Source organism: Monodon monoceros, unplaced genomic scaffold (assembly GCF_005190385.1).
Source record: "Monodon monoceros isolate NGI ecotype Baffin Bay Population unplaced genomic scaffold, NGI_Narwhal_1 Super_Scaffold_20, whole genome shotgun sequence".
In the NCBI taxonomy this organism is placed as follows: domain Eukaryota; kingdom Metazoa; phylum Chordata; class Mammalia; order Artiodactyla; family Monodontidae; genus Monodon; species Monodon monoceros.
The window spans coordinates 135,959,205-135,980,594 of record NW_021703777.1 but is presented as its reverse complement, the minus strand read 5'-3'; the positions used below and the strand labels follow the sequence as shown (position 1 = coordinate 135,980,594).

The window sequence follows — 21,390 nt, the reverse complement described above, 5'->3', positions numbered from 1 at the left end:
TTTCCTTCTAAATCTCTATTACAGCTCCAAAGTAAGGTACTCATTGCATTACGTGTACTGAAGTCCTTTACAATTTCAGAAAACTCTCCAGGTGATTTTGTCCCAGTTTTTCCACCCTGAGGGGTGCAGTGAGACTCTGTCGCCCAAATGCTGAGACTCGGCTGCGCTGATCAGAGCTGCCCGGGGGACAGAGGCTGGGGGTGGCCCTATCCGAGCCACACAGCTCTCGGCACCTCGGCGGGGAATCAGCCACATGGCTATGGTCACCGGGCAGGCCAGGACTCTCTCCTCTTTGACAAGAAGAATAGTAATAACTCCGTCCCACTGAAAGTGGTGGCTCTTCGTCAACAGGCGTTGGCGATTTTGCTTTGTCTATTAACCTGTGCATGTCACTACTGTCCTGTTTGGGAGAATATGTAACCTTAGGAAGCTCTGAGAGGTGATAAAACACTAAACTGTTTTAAAATTGCCAGCACTTGTAGGAATATTGGTAGGAATTAAATGTGCCAGAGATCTGATCAACTTTTTTTTTTATATAGTTTTTTTTAATAGTATTTTTAAATTAATTAATTTATTTTTGGTTGCGTTAGGTCTTCGTTGCTGTGCGCGGGCTTTCTCTAGTTGCATCGAGCAGGGGCTACTCATCGTTGTGGTGCACGGGCTTCTCACTGCGGTGGCTTCTCTTGTTGCAGAGCACAGGCTCTAGGCACATGGGCTTCAGTAGTTGTGGCGTGTGGGCTTAGTTGCTCTGAGGCATGTGGGATCTTCCTGGACCAGGGAAGGAACCCGTGTCCCCTGCATTGGCAGGCGGATTCTTAACCACTGCACCCAGGGAAGTCCCTGATCAACTTTTTAATAGAAGAATCCGAAAGATTAAGCAATACCACTAAGGAGAAAGTGACTGGAAAAAAACAAAACAAAACCTCTGAAGCAGAGCTAATCATGAGAAGAGTCCTTTGTTATAATCAATCATTATGGCAGAACTTTCTTATGGAAGCACTGCACAGGATCTAGGAAAAAAATAATAATCTGTGGTCATCAAATGTTTAACAATGCGTGTATCTTGAAATCAGTGCCATAAATTGTATCCTGAAAGAGCAATAATCCAAATGATACAACATGACATCCTAATTATGTATGGTGGCTCAGTGGTTAAGAATCTGCCTGCCAGTGCAGGGGACATGGGTTCGATCCCTGGTCTGGGAAGATCCCACAGGCTGCGGAGCAACTAAGCCTGCACGCCACAACTACTGAAGCCCGTGTGCCTAGAGCCTGTGCTCTGCAACAAGAGAAGCCACTGCAATGAGAAGCCCACGCACCGCAGCGGAGTAAGCCCCGCTCACAGCAACTAGAGAAAGTCCGCGTGCAGCAATGAAGACCCAATGCAGCCAAAAATATGTAAATAAAACAAATAAATTTATAAAAAAATAAAATAAACCTCATTTGAAAATAAGTTTCCCTTCTGGGAAATGCAGTAAGACTTTTCAGTGGATGAATGAATGAAATGTAAATTCTATTTCTCTCTTTAGTTCTGTCAATTTTTGATTCAAGTATTGTGAAGTTCTCTTATTAGATACATTCAAATTTAGGACTGTTGTGTCTTCTTGATGAATCAGTCTTTCATCATTATGAAATGTTTTTATTTCTGGTCACACTCTTTGTTTTGCAGTGTTAGCATCCCATCTTCGTATTTGATTTTCATTTACCCCATTTGCATTTTGTTCTGTCTCTCTTTCATTGAATTCTTTTGGGTGAATCGCATATTTTTTAATATCCCATTTTATTGCCTCCACTGATTTTTTCAAAAATTTATTTTTAAATTTATTTTATTTATTTGGTTGCATCAGGTCTTAGTTGCAAGGGGCGGGGTCCTTAGTTGCAGCAAGTGGGCTCCTTAGTTGCGGTATATGAACTCTTAGTTGCGGCATGCATGTGGTATCTAGTTCCCTGAGCAGGGATGGAACCCAGGCCCCCTGCACTGGGAGCACGGAGTCCACTGCGCCACCAGGGAAGCCCCTACCTCCACTGATTTTTTTAAGCTATACTTCTTTTGGTATTGTTTTAGAGGCTGCCCTAGAAATTACGGTATGCATCTTTAAGTCATCGTAGTCTACCTTTAAATAATATTGTAATACTTCACAGTGTAAGAACCTGAAAAGAGTATAATTCCATTTACTCCCTTTCCTACCCTTTGTACTTTTTAATGCCTTATATTTTAGATCTATGTTACAAACTTTTTAAAAATCTTAGTCTTTTCAAGAATTCAAACTATATATAAATTATACATAGAACTATATAAAATATATATAAAATAAACTATGTAAAATAAAGATTAAAATGTTTTTTATATTTACCCTGGTATTGACCCATTCTGGTGTTCTTTATTCCTTCCTGAAGATCTAGTTTCATGAGGTATCATTTCTCTTGAGCCTGAAGAACTTCTATTAGCATTTCTAGTAGAGCAGGTCTACTAAGACACATTCTTTCAGATTTTGTAAATCTTAAATTGTCTCTATTTTGCCTTAATTTTTGAGAGATAATTTTCTGGATCTAAAAATCTAGATTGAATGTTTCTTTCAGCACAGTAAGGATGTTTGTTCCATCGTCTTCTGGTCTCTGCCGTTTCTGTAAAAAGTCAGCTGTATTTTGTGTTGTTCTTTGTATATGATGTCTTCTTCCCTCGGGTGGCTTTCAAGGTTCTCTTTAGAATTCTGTCACACTAGCCCATGTGCAAGTAGGGTTTAGATGGTCCCTTCTTATCCCCTCTATGGCAGATTCCTCCTCCTCCTGCCACTCCACCAGGGATGAGAGAAGCCAGGGGTTTCTTCTTTTCTGTGAAGGGCTCATCTTACAACTTAAAGAAACTAAAATAGCTATGTTTCAGGACATATAATCCAGTACAGTGCATCAGGAGGAAGGTGTAGGGGAGGTCGTGCTAACGTTCAAGGGCGCGTGGCCTATGAACTTGGTTTCACTATCATGTGGCAGTGTGACCCAGGACCCTAAACCACAAGGTCCCAAGGAGACTTTTCATCACCGTTAGTGGCAACCCAAAAGAGCTCCCCTCCAAAGCTGTTCTCGGCCTTCCAGGCACAGACCCTCTCAGGTGGTCACCAGAAGTCAGCCTAGAGTATGCAGAGCACTCACATAATTCTCTTCAACACCAACCTGCTTACCCAGAGATTAATGAAGCCTTGTACAACTCAGTGATGAAGCAGATAGGATGTGGTATTTAAGCTCATTTTTAAGAGAGACGTACCCAAATACTGACAACACAAATGGTTGCACCTTTGCTGTACAGTAAGAACAGGCTAGGCTATGCTCAGAGGCTTACAAACACAAGGGCTTATTTCTTGTTCATGCAACATGTCCAACACAGGTCAGCTGAGGCTCTGCTCCATGTCATCTGCATTCTGTGATTCAGGAGCAGAGTCTAGCCTACATCTGGAACAATGATGCTTGTCACGGCAGAGGAAGAAGAAAATACGGATAACCATGTGTTGGCTCTTAAAATTTCTACCCATTGGTGACAAATGTCATTTCTGTTCACATGTCATTGGTAGCAAGTCACATGGCCAAGCCTGAGTCAATGGGCAAGGAAGTACACTCTTCCTCTAGGGAGGGATAGCAAATATGCTTGAATAATAATACATTCCACCACACTCCGCCCTTCTGACCACACATATTGGCTTTCCTCCCCCTTGACAAGAGTGACAATTCCAAGTTCCATCTGATAGGGCATCAGGATTTTGTGATCATCTTTATATCAGGTCTTGATGGGGCTCCTCTTGATCTGGAGGCCAAGGAACTAAAAAAGTCAAGTCTACCTTTCACTCCACACATGTGCTATGCAACGGTGGGGCAGGGACAGGACGCCCACAATAAGCACTCCCATGTGGAAAGGGGAAGAGTGGGAGACACATGGGCGTCATTGGTCCACAGCAACTCTGAATTCTCACTGGGTAGGCGCTGAAGGGGCCCTTCTCACAAAGGACCCTTGCTCAGTCCCTTGCTCACCATGGCCATTTGCTCCACTCCTGGGACTTCTTTTTCCATTATCTTTCTTGGCTACATGTAAGAGGGCACTGAAGGATTTTCTTTCCTTGGGGGAACGAGCATATTTCCCGGACTGTTTCTTGGCTGTAGAATACGTGGGGCCCCAGGTTTGCAATCACAGTCTCCTTTGGCCCAGACTGGAGGTTCTTTGGTAAGCACAGTGCTCAGAAACACAGTAAGTCCTATTTAACTTCAGTCAGCTCCATGTGCCAACAGACATTCCCACAATTCGCTTAGAGATGCATCCTCTCTCCAGACTCCACCACAGGTGCCTGCAGCTTATCAGGAACTTGGGGGAAAGCTAGCATTAGTCTCTTTGTTCAGCGCTGTGTTGTCTAACTGTAAGGATTTATGGGTGCCACCTTCTTTCAGAGATGTTAACAGTAGACATCAAAGCCATACCTTTCATTTGTTAAAGGCAGTGTTTTAACTGGCCTTTGTTGTTCAGAGCCCTCTTCAGATTCATCTTTTACTGGTTGGAGATGAGAATCATTTCTATATTCAAATATGTAAAACTCCAATTTTCTGGAATCTTCTTATTTCTTTTCATTCCTACTTGTACACTGGCCAGTTCTTTTCTGAGTTTGTTTCTTATGGTACCTTGTCACATGCAGACAACAGCAACCAAAGCATGTTCTAGCATTCTGCTGGCCCACTCTGCCCCAAACCTCAGCTCATTAGGGTATTATTTGCTTCACAAGTTATCACAGGTGACAGTTTTGCCAAATGTTATACCATTTACCAAGTGCCATCCTCCAGCCTCCAATAAACGTCTCACTGCCTGCCACCTGGCCCCAAAGCCAGTGCCACACGTTTTAGGATTCATTACAGCAGCCTCTTAGTCCTGGCACCCAGTCCTGTAGATGCTATGATAGGTCAAGTTATACTGCCATAATAAATCACTCTGAAACCTTACTGCCTACAGCAAGAATACTTTATTTCTCTTCTTCACCACCTTTCCATCACAGTCTGGTCCACCATTTATAATGCAGGATGATGGAGCAGCCTCTGTCAATTTTGCCAAAATAGAGACAAAAGAGATCAAGAGGAACCGTGTGCAGTTGCTTAAAGCCCCAGCTCAGGCATGACCCTTGTCACCTGTGCTTACGTTTTATTAGCCAGAACAAGTCACACGCCCAAGTCTGACATCTAACAGGTAGGGAAGCACCATCTTCCCCCAGAGAAGGAGAGAGGCCCACAAGACTATCTACCACACCTGCCAGAAAAGCACTCAAGAAAAGCCTTAAGCAGAAGAAAAACTAATATATTCTGCAGTGAAAAATTATTTTTTAAGTTTCAGTCTGAAAATGTTGAGTTGAACGTACAGCCGATAAGAAATGCTTTTTTATTTGCCTTGTAGAACTTTTAGGAAACCACCTAATCAGGCACATGTGTGGTGATTACTGTGAAGGAAGCCACCTCCGTGCAGAATGGTTGTGTCTTCCGAGCTCAGGTGAAAACACTGGAGCTGGAGGAGGCAGCTCTGACCCGGCTCAGACGTGCACCTGTGGGCAGGGCCCCGCTCTCTGGGTCAGACTTTCATCAGTCACATCATAGCTTTACAGATGATCTCCAAGACCTCTTCCAAGTCTCCATTTTTATACATGATCTACATATTCTTGAAGGTTTTTTTAAGAAAATTGTTATTCTTTGAAAATGTTACTAAATATTTCAGAGTACATCTAATTGCCTTTTTGCTTTTTGTGTTTCAAACAATAAGGCATTTACATGAAATAAACATTTTTAAGAGTGCATTTGCTGCTGTTTCACCATGTGCTATTCTAGTCCTCTGTTTGGAACATAAAAATCATTTCCAAAGCAACTAATTATAGTATAAGTCACAAGTGTTGGATTACTACTGCTGGTAGGAAATTAGAAGCGACCACCATGCAAATACTAGAATCTTCTTAGTTTTGAAGTTCTCCCCAAAACCACCACAAGATAAAAAAATGCAGGAAAGACATATATAATATCCAATGCAGAAATGAACTTCCCAAGCTGGCTTTGTGAGTGATCAGCTTAACATGAATCTGAAGAGAATTATTTTCTGCCTGGACTTTATACCTTTCCCGACAATCAGTTGTGCCTGTTTGTGTGGATCTATTTCTGGCTCTCTTTTCTGTTCCATTGGTCTATGTGTCTGTTCCTCTGCCAACACCACAGTCTCTTGATTACTCTGTATTTTTTTCTAAAGATTTTCTTGATGTGGACCATTTTTAAAATCTTTATTGAATTTGTTGCAATATTGCTTCTGTTTTATGTTTTGGATTTTTGGCCCTGAGGCATGTAAGATCTTAGCTCCCCAACCAGGGATCGAACCTGCACCCCCTGCATTGGAAGGCGAAGTCTTAACCACTGCACCGCCAGCGAAGTTCCCAATTGCTGTGTACTAAGTCTTAATATCAGGTGTGATTCCTCCCACTTTCTTCTTTGTCAAGATTGTTTTAGGTATTCTAGGGCCTGTGTCTTTTCATTTAAATTTTAGAATGAGCTTGTCTATGTCTACAGAATTTGCTTGGGCTTTAATAGGGACTGCATTAAACTCATGGATCAATTTAGGGAGAAGCGACATATTTACTACGTTGTGTCTGCCATTCCACGAACACAGTATGCCACTCCATTGATCAGATCTTCTTTGATTCCTTTCATCGGCATTTTGTAGTTTTAGACATACAGATACTATACATATTTTGTTAACTGAATACTTAAGTATTCCATTATCTTTGGAGTGAATGTAAATGGTACTGCATTTTTTATTTCGATTTCTGCATGTTTGTTGTTAGTTTATAGAAATGCAATTCGCTTTTGTGTATTGATACTGTGTCTTGCAACCTTGCTAAACTCACTTATTAGTTTTAGGAGTTAAAAAATGTTTTTTTCTTATACATACTTTGAGACTTTCTATATAGACAATCATATCATCTATAAATAGAGGCAGTGTTATTTCTTCCTTTCCAATTTATACACCATTTATTTCTCTTCCTGGCCTTATTTAGTGGGCAGAACTTCAATATTCAATATTAATAAGTTGTTACTGATCTTAGGGGGAAAGCATTTAGCCTTTTACCATTAAATATGCTGTTAGCTGTAGGTTTTTTGCAGATGTTCTTTATCAAGTTGGGGTTGCTCCCCTTTATTTCTAAATTCCTGAGAATTTTTATCATGAATGGGCGTTGGATTTTGTCAAATGCTTTGTCTAGGTCAATTGATAAAATCATATTATTTTTATTCTTTAGCTTGACTACATGGTGGACTACACTGATTTTTGAGCGTTAAACCAGCCTTGCATACCTGGAATAAATCCTACTTGGACATGGTGTATAATTATACCCATACAACATTTTAAGATGTTGTTGGATTTGGTTTGCTAATATTTTGCTGAGGGTTTTTACGTCTAAATTTGGGAGTGATATTGGTCTGCATGGGATTGTGTTTTGTTTTATTTTGTTTTTAGTCTTTGTCTGGTTTTGGTATCAGGGTAATACTGGCTTCACAGTATGACTGGGAAGTGTTCCTTCTTCTTCTATTTTCTGGAAGAGGTTGTATACAACTGCTGTTAATTCTTTAAATGTTTGGTAAAATACTCCATGGAAGGCATCTGGCCCTGCAGATTTCCTTCTCAGGAGATTTTAAACTAAAAATTCAATTTCTTTAACGTTTATAGGACTATTCAGGTTATCTATTTCATCATAGTTGGGTTTTGATAGTTTGTGGTTTTCAAGAAATTGATCCATTTCTTCTAAATTGTTGAATTTTTGAGCATAAAGCTGTTCGTAGTGTTCCCTTATCATCCTTCTGATGTCTGCAGAATCTGTACTAATATCCTCTGTTCTATTCCTGATATTGGTGCTTTGTGTCTTCTCTATTTTTATTTTTTTCAGTCTTGCTAGAGTTTATTAATTTTATTGATTTTTTTGAAGAATCAACTTGTTTCATTGATTTCTGCTATTGCTTTTTTCAATTTCATAGGTTTCTGCTCTTATCTTTACTACTTCCTTCCTTCTTCCTTCTTAATCATCTTTTTCAGGTTTCTTGAGACAGAAAGTTTGATGATTTATCTGAGATCTTTCCTCATTTCTGATGTAAGCACCAGTGCTGCACACTTCCCTCTTGGCACGGCTTTAGTTGCATCCTTTGCCTGATACTTTGACAAAAATATTTTTCTGTAACACTTGGTCAGCAACAGCCAGAGTAGCTTTGGGCCCATTGAACAAAAAACATGCTTAGTGATCTATGCACAAGCACTCACCTTGAATCACAGATAGATTCTTTCACAATGTCAAGGAGAATATCTATAGCACCCTTCCACCAAAGCACTAAGATGGCAACAAAGCTCATATGTGAAACAAATAAGCAAAATACTCTTCCTTCCTAGGTAGAAACAATCTTCTAAGGCTTTCCACGCCTCGGGAGAGAGGGCAGGGGTATTATTAAATCTATCACATGCCTTAAAAATTCTATGTTATCTTACATCCTAACTGGACAGGAACTTAAACAGAAGAGAGACCATCTTCTGGGAGGAAGTATGCAGAGAAAGCTGGGGTGAGCAAAACACCCAGGTGCACTTGTGTAAAGGTGTAGAGGAGGGAAAGAGACAAAGATAGAGAATAAGAAAAGATGCTCAACATTGGCAGTCATCAGGGAAGTGCAAATCAAACAACAAAGCTACCACTTCACACCCACTGGGATGGCTAGAATCAAAAAGACAGAGGATAAAGAGTATTGGCAAGAAGGTGGAGAAAGTGGAAACCCATACACTGCTTGTGGGGTGTAAAATGGTGTAGTTATTTTGGAAACTGTTTCGGCAATTCCTCAAAAAATTAAATATAGTTGCCACTATTGTGACGTGAATTGTACATTTTAAAATGGTTAAGATGGTAAATTTTATGTTATGTTACCACAATTTTAAAAAGTTAAACATAGAATTACCATATGACCCAGAAAATCTTCTCCTAGGTATCTACCCAAGAGAAATGAAACCATATTTCCACACAAAGACTTGTACATGAATGTTCACAGTGGTATTATTCATAACAGCCAAAGGGTGGAAACAACCCAAATACCCATTAACTGATGAATGGATAAATAAATGGAATATTATTTTTTTGTTTATACTGAAATATACAGAATACATTATTCCGTACAATGGAATATTATTTGGCCACGAAAAGGAATGAAGTATTGATACATGCTACAGCATGGATGAACCTTGAAAACATTATGTTCAGTGAAAGAAGACAGTCACAAAAGGCCATATGCTGTATGATCCCATTAATGTGAAATGCCCAGAATAGACAAATGTATAGAGACAAAATAGATTAGTAGTTTCCGGGTGGAAGGGAAGGCTGGGGAGTGATAGCTACTGGGTGTGGGGTTTCTCTTTAGGGTAATGGAAATGTTCTGGAATTAGACAGTGATGATGGTTGCAAAACCTTGTGAATGTACTAAAACCCACTGAATTGTACACTTTGAAAGGCTGAATTTTATGGTCTGTGAATTATATCTCAGTTTTAAGAAGAATAAACGGTGCGTACCAAGGAGAAGGGAGGAGACGCGGGAGCAGCTGGGAGCGGCTCCCTGGGAGCGGCGGGCGGGGCGAAAGCACCAGGACCTGGCGGCACCTCGTCAACCCAAGCTGAGAGCTGCTGAGCTGGGGGGTGGGCAGGGAGGGGCAGGCAGGGTCTGAGCCTGCTCTTGCTGGCTTTGGACCTCGAGACCAACTGCACCCTGAAGAAAGGCATTCATGGCCTTAGATGGGAGGAGTTCCAGGCTTCAAACCGAAAGAAGAAAAGCCTAAGTAGGCAAAATGAAAGTTTACTCAAAAAAGCAACGATGAGGCGGCAGTGAGAAAGCATAGCATTGTGTAGACTTGTTTTGTACCCAAACAGCAAGTGAGGGCTTCAGTGGGGCTGAAGACACGACTGCCACTCAGGTTGCCAGGCACTGGGCTTTGTCTTGAGTGACACTCATCTGGAGGGCGTGCGTGCCTTTCACTTTTGATTTTTCCATATTTCTATTATATTCTTTCGCAATGGACTTCCTTTCTAGTGGTGAAGAATTACCATTTCTTTCATAATTAGGAAACTCTTGGCATCCTCGTTACCTACTCTTCTTTTCAAAGAGATTAACTACTAGAGAAAAGTATAATTTCTTTCTTATGAAAATAGGTTTGGAACAACTTCAGGCTTTTAAAATCGTGTCAGCATTCCTGCGGATCTGATACTATTATGAGCTCATATATCTTACCACTGTGAAGTCAGGGTGGAAAATACATCATCTCTTTCAGATTCCTGGAATAACTTCAAAAGTTCTGGATCCCCAGATAAGTGTGCAAGAATGCGCAATTCAATCTGTGAAAAGTCTGTTAGATAGAGCTCTGCATTAATTCAGAATCTAGGAACAATGTCCCTCATTGTTGCTACCCACCCCCAGGGGACCCTCAATCTTCCCTCCCCACTGAGGAATCAAGGTCAATGTGCCCACCTCTCATATGCCAGGGTCCTTAGGCCTCGGGTCTATTGGCCATCCCTGGGTCTAAAAGTCCCGAGACCTCTTCTGCGAGCCTGGCCATGCCTCCAGGGTGGGCTGTATTGATTCATCACTTCATTGGAACCTCAGAATTTAAAAGGCCTGCTGTGCGCCAGGCCGTGTGCTTGGGGTACGCTAGTGAACAAAACGGGCAACAATCCCTTCCTGCGTAGAACTTACACTTGAGGGGAGGGAGGCAATTCGAATTACTCAGCATGTTAGAAGGTGAGAAATGAAGTGGAAAAGATCCATCAAGAGAAGGAGCTTCCGGAGTCAGTGTGTGTAGAGGGAGCTGCTGTAAAGTGTCATCAAGAAAGTGACCTTCCAGCAGAGGTATGAGGTGGAGGAGGGAGCGGGACCTCATCTGGCGAGGGGGGGTCCATGCAGGCCCGAGGTGGAGCTGGCTGGTTGCTGGGGGACAGCACAGGGACCAGCAGGACTGCAGCAAGCAAGCAAGGCAAAGCGCCACGGGTGATGGGGACAGAGAGGAGAAAGGGGGGCAGACTGAGCGGGACCAGGCAGAGGAACTTGGGATCTAGTCATGGTAAAGTGAAGGGACCCAGGAAGCAGAGCCGCTCTCACTGTGCATAAGAAATCTTTGCTTCATATAAATATTTGCCAGGACTTATTTTAAAGAATGAGTTCTGTAAGCACCTTTGGATTATTCAATTTCTAAATATTTGAACTGTATGAAACGCATAACATGGGATCCAGTGACACGGTGTCTCTACCATGGCCCACACATACCTGCTGCTAGGAAGGTGTGGCCTTCGGATGAAACAAACACGGCCCTCGGGGAGATGGTAAGGAGTTCGTCTTTACCTGAATCATATTTCAAGAGCACTTGGTGAATTTGGTCATGAGCCGACTCATAGCTATTCCTCATACAAAGTTATTTTAACGTCATTCTAAAGTCAGAAGAGTCTAGATTTCTGATTTTTCTTAATATTTTTAATGTAATTTTAAAACATCATAAGACTACTGAAAGTAAACTAGATTTTCTGCTGTTAAAGTCTCCTGTTCTGTGTAGAATTCTTAATGAAGAAAAGGTCAAACATTGCAGTAAGAGCCGCCTAGAGACCCTCTGGCCTCTCTGCTGAGAAGATCTCCTTTGTGGAAGCACAAATTCTAAGATTTCCCCGCTGAGTGCATTTTACAGGGGCTGGAGGAGGCGGAGTTGCTGCTCACCTCCCATGAGTTGTGTTCACGCACGATTGTGTGTACTTTAAAGAGGACTGCTCATCGGGCTTCATTGTTTGGCCCTGACCTTCCGGAAGCAGCAGTTCCCAAAGCAAAGGGGGCAGGAGTTTACTGGGAATGGGCCACAGAGCCCTACTTTGCTCAGATTTGACCTTTTTCTTCTTTAGAAATGTAACCATCAGCAGTACAGTGTAATAGCTTAAGAGAAAAAGAGTGTTACTATGCTTTCATAAACATTTCCAGTAATTTTCAGACTTTAATAAAAGCCAGTTCTATTGTACGTCTGTTTGTTTTTTCTTTGTTGGGAAGTTGGTGGGGGAGAGATAGTAGGAGCGGAGCTACTTCCCTTGTATAATTATCATGTATTTTGACTTATAAAGTGCTAAAGGGGAGGTACCATATCACTTTAGCTGTGTTTTATTTTTCAGTGTATATTTAAATCCTGGTCATGCAAATACAGAGGAGAACTTCAGGAAAGAAAAGCAGTTAGTTACACAGAAAAACAATGACAACATCTCTAGGTTTTTAGAAAATGTTACACAAGACTTCTGCAAAGTAGAAAGAAATGTGTTACCTTGAAAATTTTGAGGTCTAGTTATTTGAATTGGGTGCTTGGAGATGCCTTGGATATTCTGTGAATAATAAGAGGGAAATTGCTTTAGTTGAAATATCTTCTCTTAAGTTAATTTGTACTATTTAACGGTATTTAAAATGTGTCATATTTTATTAAACATTAACAAAATAACTAATGCCAATGTACTATGCATAAGTGTATTGATACTTAATACAACTAATACTGAAACATAATTTTGGTGGGTATAGCACTAGGTATTATCAGCAAATATGAGAACAATTCTTTTTGACTTGAGCCTGTGTGACCCTTATCATAATTATATACAGTAATTCTTTCATCAGCAGCCTGAATTATGAACTTAGTTACCTTTAAAATTCCTACATAATATGCTAATGTAGATTTCTGTGAAATCTGTACACCGTACTTTCCTTTAAAAAGGTATTTTAGGGCTTCCCTGGTGGCACAGTGGTTGGGAGTCCACCTGCCGATGCAGGGGACACGGGTTCGTGCCCCGGTCCGGGAAGATCCCACATGCCGCGGAGCGGCTGGGCCCGTGAGCCATGGCCGCTGAGCCTGCGCGTCCGGAGCCTGTGCTCCGCAACGGGAGAGGCCACAACGGTGAGAGGCCCGCGTACCACAAAAAACAAAAACAGAAAACAAAAAGGTATTTTAAGATGAGTATTTGGGTCTCTCCACTCTAACCAAGGCTATTGCTCTTGGCACTTGGCACCAGCCTTGGTCTTAGTGTTTGCTGACTGTACCAGATCTACACGATCCCTACCAGAAAAAAAAAGAGGATGAAATACTTCCTAACTCATGTTATGAGGTCAATAATATCCTAATAACAAAACCAGACATGACATTTCAGGAAAAGAAAACTACAGACTCATATCCTGCATGAATATACACACCAAAGATCCTAAACAAAATATTAGCAAATCAAATCCAACAATAGGACAATCCGTCATGACGAAGTGGGCTTAATCCCCCAAAGCCCAGCCTTGGCTGGTTCAACATTTGAAAATCTATCCACGTCATTCAGCATATTAATAGATTAGAGAAGAAAAGTCACATGATCATCTTGATAGATGCAGAAAAAGCATCTGACAAAATTAAATATCCATTCGTGGCCAAAACTACTCTCAGCAAACTGGGGACAGAAGGGACTCCTTTAACGTGATAAGCAGAGCCTGCAACAAAACCTAAAGCTAACGTCATCCTGATGGTGCAAAACTCAGTGTATTCGCCTCAAAATCAGGAGCAGGCAAGGATGTCCACTTCCAACACTTCTATTCAACATAATATAGGAGGTCCTAGCCAGCACGATAAGGAAGGAGAGAATAGTGAAAAGCATACAGTACAAAGGAAGAAGTAGAATGACCCTTATTCACTAGATGTGATTTCATACGTAGAAGAACCCATGGAAACTACAAAAAAGCTTTCCAGAACTAATAAATGAGTTGACCAAAGAATCAACATAAAGTCAATATACAAAAATCGATTCTATGTCTACATAGTACCAATGAATAACTGGACATTGAAATTAAATGAACAATGCCATTTATAATATACCCCAAAATATTTAGGTATAAATCCGTATGTTGAAAACTACAGAATTCTGATGAAAGAAATTTTAAAAGCCCTAAATAGACGGAAAGATATACCAAGTTCATGGGTTAGAATATTCACCTTAATACGCCAATGACTCCCAAGTTGATCTATAAATTTAATACAGTCCCAATCAAAATACTAGCAGGATTTTTCATAGCTGTCAAGAAGCTGATTCTATAATTTACGGATCATAAAGGTAAAATGTAAAACTCTAAAGCTTTTAGAAGGAAACTTAAGAGAAAATCTTTGTAATCTTGGGTTAGATGAAGAGTTGCTAGATACACACCATCAGCATGGTCCGTAAAAGAAAACAGTGAAACACTGGACTCCATCAAACTTTTTTTTTGCAAATCATGTTGGATTCAAAACATATAAAGAACTCTCAAAAAATTCAGCAATGAAAGGTACTTCCAGAATGGCAGAGTCAGGAGATTGCCAACTCATTCTATGAGGTGTTATCCTGACGCTAAAGCCGGACACCAAATAGAACATCCTCCATAAATAGACACAAAGATCCTCGATAAATATTAGCAAGCTGAATCTAGCAACATGTAAAAAGGGTTATGCGCCATGACCAAGTGGGATTTATCTCAGAAATACAAGGTTGGTTTAAAATCCAAAAATAATTAATATAATACATCAGATTAGTAGAATAAAGGACAAAAAGCACATCACCACCACAACAGAAACAAAATCCAACACTCATTCATATTAAAACAACTCAACTAGGAAAAGAAGGGACTTTTCTCAAACTCATAAGAGAACATCTATAAAATTTACTCACTTTGAGTAATGTCAGCGTCTACAGCTGTATAAAACAGAATGTGTTCTCTATCCAATAGCATGTCAAATCGGGATCAGACCAGACTGTAACTAACGTGCCCAGCTAGAAGCTCTTGGTAAGCACAGCGTGGTGTCAGGGTCGTCTGGCGTGATTCCTGAAATCATTTCCCTCCCACAGCACATAAAACATCACTTTTTTTTTTTTTTTTTCAGTGAATCCCACGAAGGGTGTTTATTGAGAACCCAAGCACTCAGCAGTTACATGATCTGAGTGAAGCATGGCTCCCTGAATTCCAGTAGTGCACACGATCTGGAAAGACCCTCAACACTGTCATGCAACAGCTACAGAGCAATTAGTGACTCAACTAGTAGTCTTGGCTATAACTGCTTTATGAACTAAGAAAAGGAAAGGAAAGGAATGACTGAAGTTTACTGTCATTAGGAAATGTCTCATTCACATTAATGAGGCTATCAATGGCACAAAAACAGACATTTATATTTGTTTAAGTGCTGCTACCCTAATCAGATTTTGGTTAAGTCATGTCTAAAGTTGGTTTGGGTTCTTTGAGACCATAGAAATGGATGGTAATGAGGAGGTACTCTGGGACATACAAAAACATCGCTTTTAATGAAAGTTCCTTTACCAATGGAAAGAGGGATAAATAAGTTTCTTACTTGTCCTGAGAAAGCAGAAATGCTAAGTTTAAACTGATTATCTTCAGAAGAATATGAAGGAAGCTTTCTAATAATTAAATGCCACTTTTTATGCTTTACAATATAACAAATAATAAAATAACAGAAACTTCACCAAATATCTAACCTATATAGCACACTTTGTTAAATATGTTCTATAATTTGAACATTAAAAAAAATATTTATTTGGCTGCGTCGGGTCTTAGTTGCGGCACGCAGGATCTTTCGTTGCAGCATGTGGGCCTTTTTTTTTTTTGGCTGCGTTGGGTCTTTGTTGCTATGCACGGGCTTTCTCTAGTTGCAGTGATCAGGGTCTACTCTTCGATGTGGCACGTGGGCTTCTCATTGCGGTAGCTTCTCGTTGCAGAGCACAGGCTCTAGGCACGTGGGCTTCAGTAGTTGCAGTGTGTGGGCTCAGTAGTTGTGGCATGAGGGCCCGCAGGCTCAGTAGTTGTGGTGCATGGACTTAGTTGCTCCGGGGCACGTGGGATCTTCCTGGACCAGGGCTCGAACCCGTGTCCCCTGCATTGGCAGGCGGATTCTTAACCACTGCACCACCAGGGAAGTCCTGTGGGGTCTTTTCGTTGCAGCGCACGGGCTTTTCTCTAGTTGTGGTGTGCAGGCTCCAGAGTGCCTGGGCTCAGTAGTTGTGGCGCGTGGGCTTAGATGCCCCACAGCATGTGGGATCTCAGTTCCCCGACAAGGGATGGAACCTGCGTCACCTGCATTGGAAGGCAGATTCTTAACCACTGGACCACCAGGGAAGACCCAATTTGAACATTTTAAGGAAAATTAAAATGTATATTTTATCCTTCGACCATATGGAGGAATGCATCCTAAGAAGGCACCTGAAGGTTTTAGCTCTTTCTTTTCTCCACCGTTGCCGATAGACATGAGCCCAATTCCCAGGCACTCACACTAGTCTCAAATGGCATCTTCTTTTCTATTATCCCACAGAGGCCATTCTGCTCATGGTGACTTGCCGAGGCATGAATGAGTGCTCTGGCATCTGACTACAGCAGAGAACCTCAACCATGAACCCTTCCTTCCTTCCTTCCTTTCCTCTCTCCCTTTCCTTCTTTCTTCCTTCCTTCCTTTCTTTCTCTCGCTCTCTTTCTTTCTTTCTGTATATGGTTTTGGTTTTTTTGTGTTTTTTTGGCTACATCGTGCAGCTTGTGGGATCTCAGTTCCCCAACCAGGGATTGAACCTGAACCACAGCACCGAAAACCAGAATCCTAACCACTAGGCTACCAAGGAACTCCCGAACACTGTCTTTCACTGTCAAGTTGCAGGAAAAGAAGACGAACAGTAGTTCCCGTAAGCCAACCTTAAACAAGCCAATAAAAATGCTGTGCACACTGACTGGAGACTAGAGGAGCACACAGTCACCGAATAAGAAAACATAAATGACTTTCAATCAGAATTGCTTTTATGAAGTGTCCCAAATATGTCTAGAGATAAACAGTTATTAAAATTAAATAACTCAGCTGATAAAAATAGAACCAGAATATTTTGATGGAGAGGACCAAAAACATCTATGGAATCTTCTATTATGTTAAATGTTTTTTTTAAATTAAAATAACCTTTTTATTTGAGAACAGTTTTACAGAAAAGTTAGGAAGATAGTATAGGGAGTCCCCATATGCCCCTCACCCAATTTCCCACATTGCTAGCATCTTACGTTTCTAGGGCATCCTTCACACGACTAAGAAACCAACATCAATACACTATTATCAACCAAACTCTATACTTTATTTGGATTTCACCAGTTTTCACCTAATGTCCTTTTTCTGCTCCAAGACCCCATCCAGGACACATTCAGTCATCATGTTTCCTTAGGCTCCTCTTGGCTGTGGCAGTTTCCCAGATTTTGTTTTTTATGACCTTGTTTTGAGGAGCACTGGTCAGGCAGAATATCCCTCAGTTGGGGTTTGCTTGTTGTTTCTCATGGTTAGACTGGGGTTACGGGTTTGGGGAGGAAGACCCCAGAGATAAAGTGCCCCATCACGTCAACGGCACCTGCTGTCGACATGACCTATCACTGCTGATGTCGACTTTGATCTCAGGCGGTGTTTGCGAAGTTCTCCATTGAAAAGTTACTTTTTTATTTCCCCCTTTCTATGCTGTACTCTTTGAAATCAAGTTTCTGAGCACAGCCTTCACTTAAGGGGTGGGAAATGATCACAGAAAGTATTTTTCTGTGTGCAATGACAGAGACAAAGTGAGAGGGGTGGTGTTGTGAGAAAGGTTACCATCTGGGGAGAACACTAACTGACCAAACAGCAAACTGAAGTCCATGCAACAGTGCCAGAGGAGGGGGGGTTGATGTCAGTCACAGCATGGACGTTGCTGGCACGGACAGAGACAGGTGAGCTTTGCAATAGCAAAAGGTGGATTCAGGCCAGCAAGAGGCACAGTTGGGGCTGCAACTCAAGATGTGCAAATTCCCTACCAGGTAATCGTTCAACTACGCTGTGAAGTAAAGCCCTGAAAAGAGCTTGGCCTGCAGCATACCTCAGATTTAGTCGGCTATGGAACCCTTTTCACAGAACGCCTTTTAGCATCTCACAGGGTGCCGTATCCTCCGGAAGTGATCCTGACTTGGAGCCTTTGACTAGATGGTCTTTCTTCCAGACCTTAGCAGGCCCAGCTCCTTCTCAGCTTTGAAGCCACAGCTCAAATGTCACCTACTCAGTGAAGCCTTCCTGGAACATCTAAGCCAAAGCAGCACACCCCCATTCCTCTCTATTCCCATTTCCCTGTTTATTTTCTCCTTGGCACTCATCACAATGTACATGTGTTATGTATCTACACAGCCATGGGCCACCTGCCCCCCAAGATGAGTGAATGAATGAATGAATGAACCAGCTAACAAATGGTGCCTCCATTCCAGCTGGTTTCCCAAGTCCAACAGATGTGTCTCTAGATGCTCTAGATGCTCTTGTCCACTCCCTGCACCCTCCCCCCTGGCCCCCTCCCCGCATAGCCCAGACCTGCTTTTCCTCCTGGATGTCTTCCCTTCCACATTCTCTGCCTCTTTTCCGCTGCCCGTGTCCTGGTCACATCTTACATGGGTTCTAACAACACTCTCCCAACCACGAGTGAAGCAACTCTATCATTCCCTCTGTTAACTACTGTTTATTGGGCTCCTAGTTTATTCCAGATATTCTGCTAGGAGCTGGGAAAACAAGTGGTGGACATGGCAGGCAGAGTCCCTGCTCCCACGGAGCTCCCATCCTAGTGGGGAGAGGCAAAGAATAAATAAAACAGGACAGACATGGGTCCTGCCCTGAGGCGCTTACACTGCAGTTTAGCGAGAACAAAGAGAGAGAGAAGTCGCATCACTACAAACTGTGCCCATGCAGGACGATAACAGGGTGCTGTCATTCTGAGTGGGAGGGGGAACCAAAGAGCACCCCTCAGAGCAGACTCACCCAGGCTGGGAACGGGGTTACCACTAGGGTAAGCTTGCAAAAACACTAAACCAACCTTTTCACCCCTTGGCTTCAAATATCTCAGTGGTTTTGCACTATCCCAGAGGTAGAGTTCGTGCCCCTACGATTTAATCTTGATCACCACTGCCAACTCCATCTCTCACCACTGCCCCACAGACACGCCAGCTCCAGCCAACCCGAGCTCCCTGCGGTCTCCCCAACGCATCATGCTATCTGCCCCCCCTGGTGATCCTGGCTCCCCTTCCCCTCCTTTTAAAAATTTTGGTGTCATTGACATAACATATTAGTTTCAGGTATACAACATATTCAATATTTGTATATACTGCAAAATGATCACCACAAAAAGTCCATTTAATATTCATCACCACACACAGCTGCAGACATTTTTTCTTGTGATGAGAACTTTCAAGATCTACTCTCTCAGCAACTTTCAAACATGCAATACAGTGTTAACTACAGTCACCATGCTGTACATGACATCCCCATGGCTTACTCACTTTATAACTAGAAATTTGTACATTTTGACCCCTTTCTCTCATTTCACCCACCTCCCACTCATCGCCTCAGGCAACCACCAGTCTGTTCTCTATATGCATGAGTTCGTTTTTTCTGTTTTGTTTTGTTTTTCTTGTTTTGTTTTTTAAGATTCCACATATAAGTGAGATCATATGGTATTTATCCTTTTCTGTCCAGTCTGCTTCACTTAGCATAATGCCCTCAAGGTCCATCCATGTGTCATAAATGGCAAGATTTCATTCTTTTTACAACTGAATAATATTATATTGTATATATGCCACATTTTCTTGACCCATTCATCCATGGATGGACCTTTATGTTGTTTTCTTGTCTTGACTATTGTAAATAATGCTGCAATGAACATGGGGGTGCAGATATCTTTTCAAATTAATTTTAAATTTTTCTTTGGATAAATACCCAGTGGAGTTGCTTGATCATATGGTAGTTCTATTTTTAATTTTTTGAGGGTGACTTCCCTGGTGACAGAGTGGATAAGAAGCCACCTGCCAATGCAGGGGACACGGGTTCAATCCCTGGTCTGGGAAGATCCCACATGCCATGGAGCAACTAATCCTGTGCGCCACAACTACTGAAGCCCGTGTGCCTAGAGCCCGTGCTCCACAACAAGAGAAGCCACTGCAATGAGAAGCCCGTGCACCGCGACGAAGAGTAGCCCCCGCTCACCGCAACTAGAGAAAGCCTGTGTGCAGCTATGAAGACCCAACACAGCCAAAAATAAATAAAATTAAATCTTAAAAAAAATTTTTTTTGAGGAACCTCCATACTATTTTCCATAGTGGCTGCATCAATCTACATTCCCACTAAAAGATGTATGAGTGTTCCCTATTCTCCACATTCTCACCAACATTTGTTATTTCTTGTCTTTGTGATAATAGCCATCATAGCAGGTGTGAGGTGATATCTCATTGTGGTTTTGATTTGCATTTCCCTAATGATTAGTGATGTTGAGCATCTTTTCATATGTCTATTGGCCACCCGTATGTCTTCTTTGGAAAAATGTCTATTCAGATCCTCTGTGCATTTTAAAAATTGAATTGTTTGTTTACTATAAAGTTGTATGAGTTCTTTATATATTTTGAATATTAACCCCTTATCACGTATATGATCTGCAAATGTTTTCTCCCATTTGGTAGGTTGTCTTTTCATTTTGTTAATGGTTCCTTTACTGGACAGAAGCTTTTTAGTTTGAAGTAGTTCCACTTGTTTATTTTTGCTTTTGCTTTTGGTGTCAGATCTAAAAACTCATTGCCAAGACTGATGTCAGGGAGCTTACCACCTATGTTTTATTCTAGGAGTTTTATGGTTTCAGGTCTGACATTCAAGTCTTAATCCACTTTTAGTTAATTTTTGTATATGGTGTAAAATAGTGGTCCAGTTTCATCCTTACGCATGCAGCTGTATAGTTTTCCCAGCACAATTTACTGAAGAGACTGTCATCCTCTCCCTACTGTATATTCTTGGCTCCTTTATCATAGATTAATTGACCACATATATATATGGGTTTATTTCTGGGCTCTCTATTCTGTTCCATTGATCTATATGCCAGTTTTTATGCCAGTACCATACTGTTTTAATTACTCTAGGTTTGTAAGATAGTTTGAAATCAGGGTGCATGATGCCTCTAGCTTCATTCTTGTTTCTCAAGGTTGCTTTGGCTATTTGGGGTCTTTTGTGGTTCCATACAAATTTTAGGATTGTTTGTTTTATTTCTATGAAAAATACCATTGGAATTTTGATAAAGATTGCACTGAATCTGTAGAATGCTTTGTGTGGTATGGACATTTTAACAATATTAATTCTTCCAATCCATGAGCATGGAATATCTTTCCATTTATTTGTGCCTTCAGTTTCTTTCATCATTTTATGGTTTTCACAGACAGGTCTTTCACTTCCTTGGTTAAATTTATTCCGAGGTATCTTATTATTTTTGATGCAATTGTAAAATGGGATTA

The 21,390-nt window shown here is 41.4% G+C and overlaps 1 protein-coding gene across 1 annotated transcript in view; it reads right to left on the bottom strand.

Moving 5' to 3' along the window:
* The window catches only part of POLN (DNA polymerase nu), a 167,231-nt gene that overhangs the window by 49,334 nt on the left and 96,507 nt on the right, over window positions 1-21,390 (bottom strand). The window contains exons 17-19 of the mRNA XM_029235434.1: window positions 12,359-12,416; window positions 11,332-11,406; window positions 10,303-10,417 (exon numbers count right to left, since the gene is read on the bottom strand). Coding sequence (XP_029091267.1) covers window positions 10,303-10,417; window positions 11,332-11,406; window positions 12,359-12,416 — 248 coding nt within the window. The remainder of the gene's footprint in view (window positions 1-10,302; window positions 10,418-11,331; window positions 11,407-12,358; window positions 12,417-21,390) is intronic.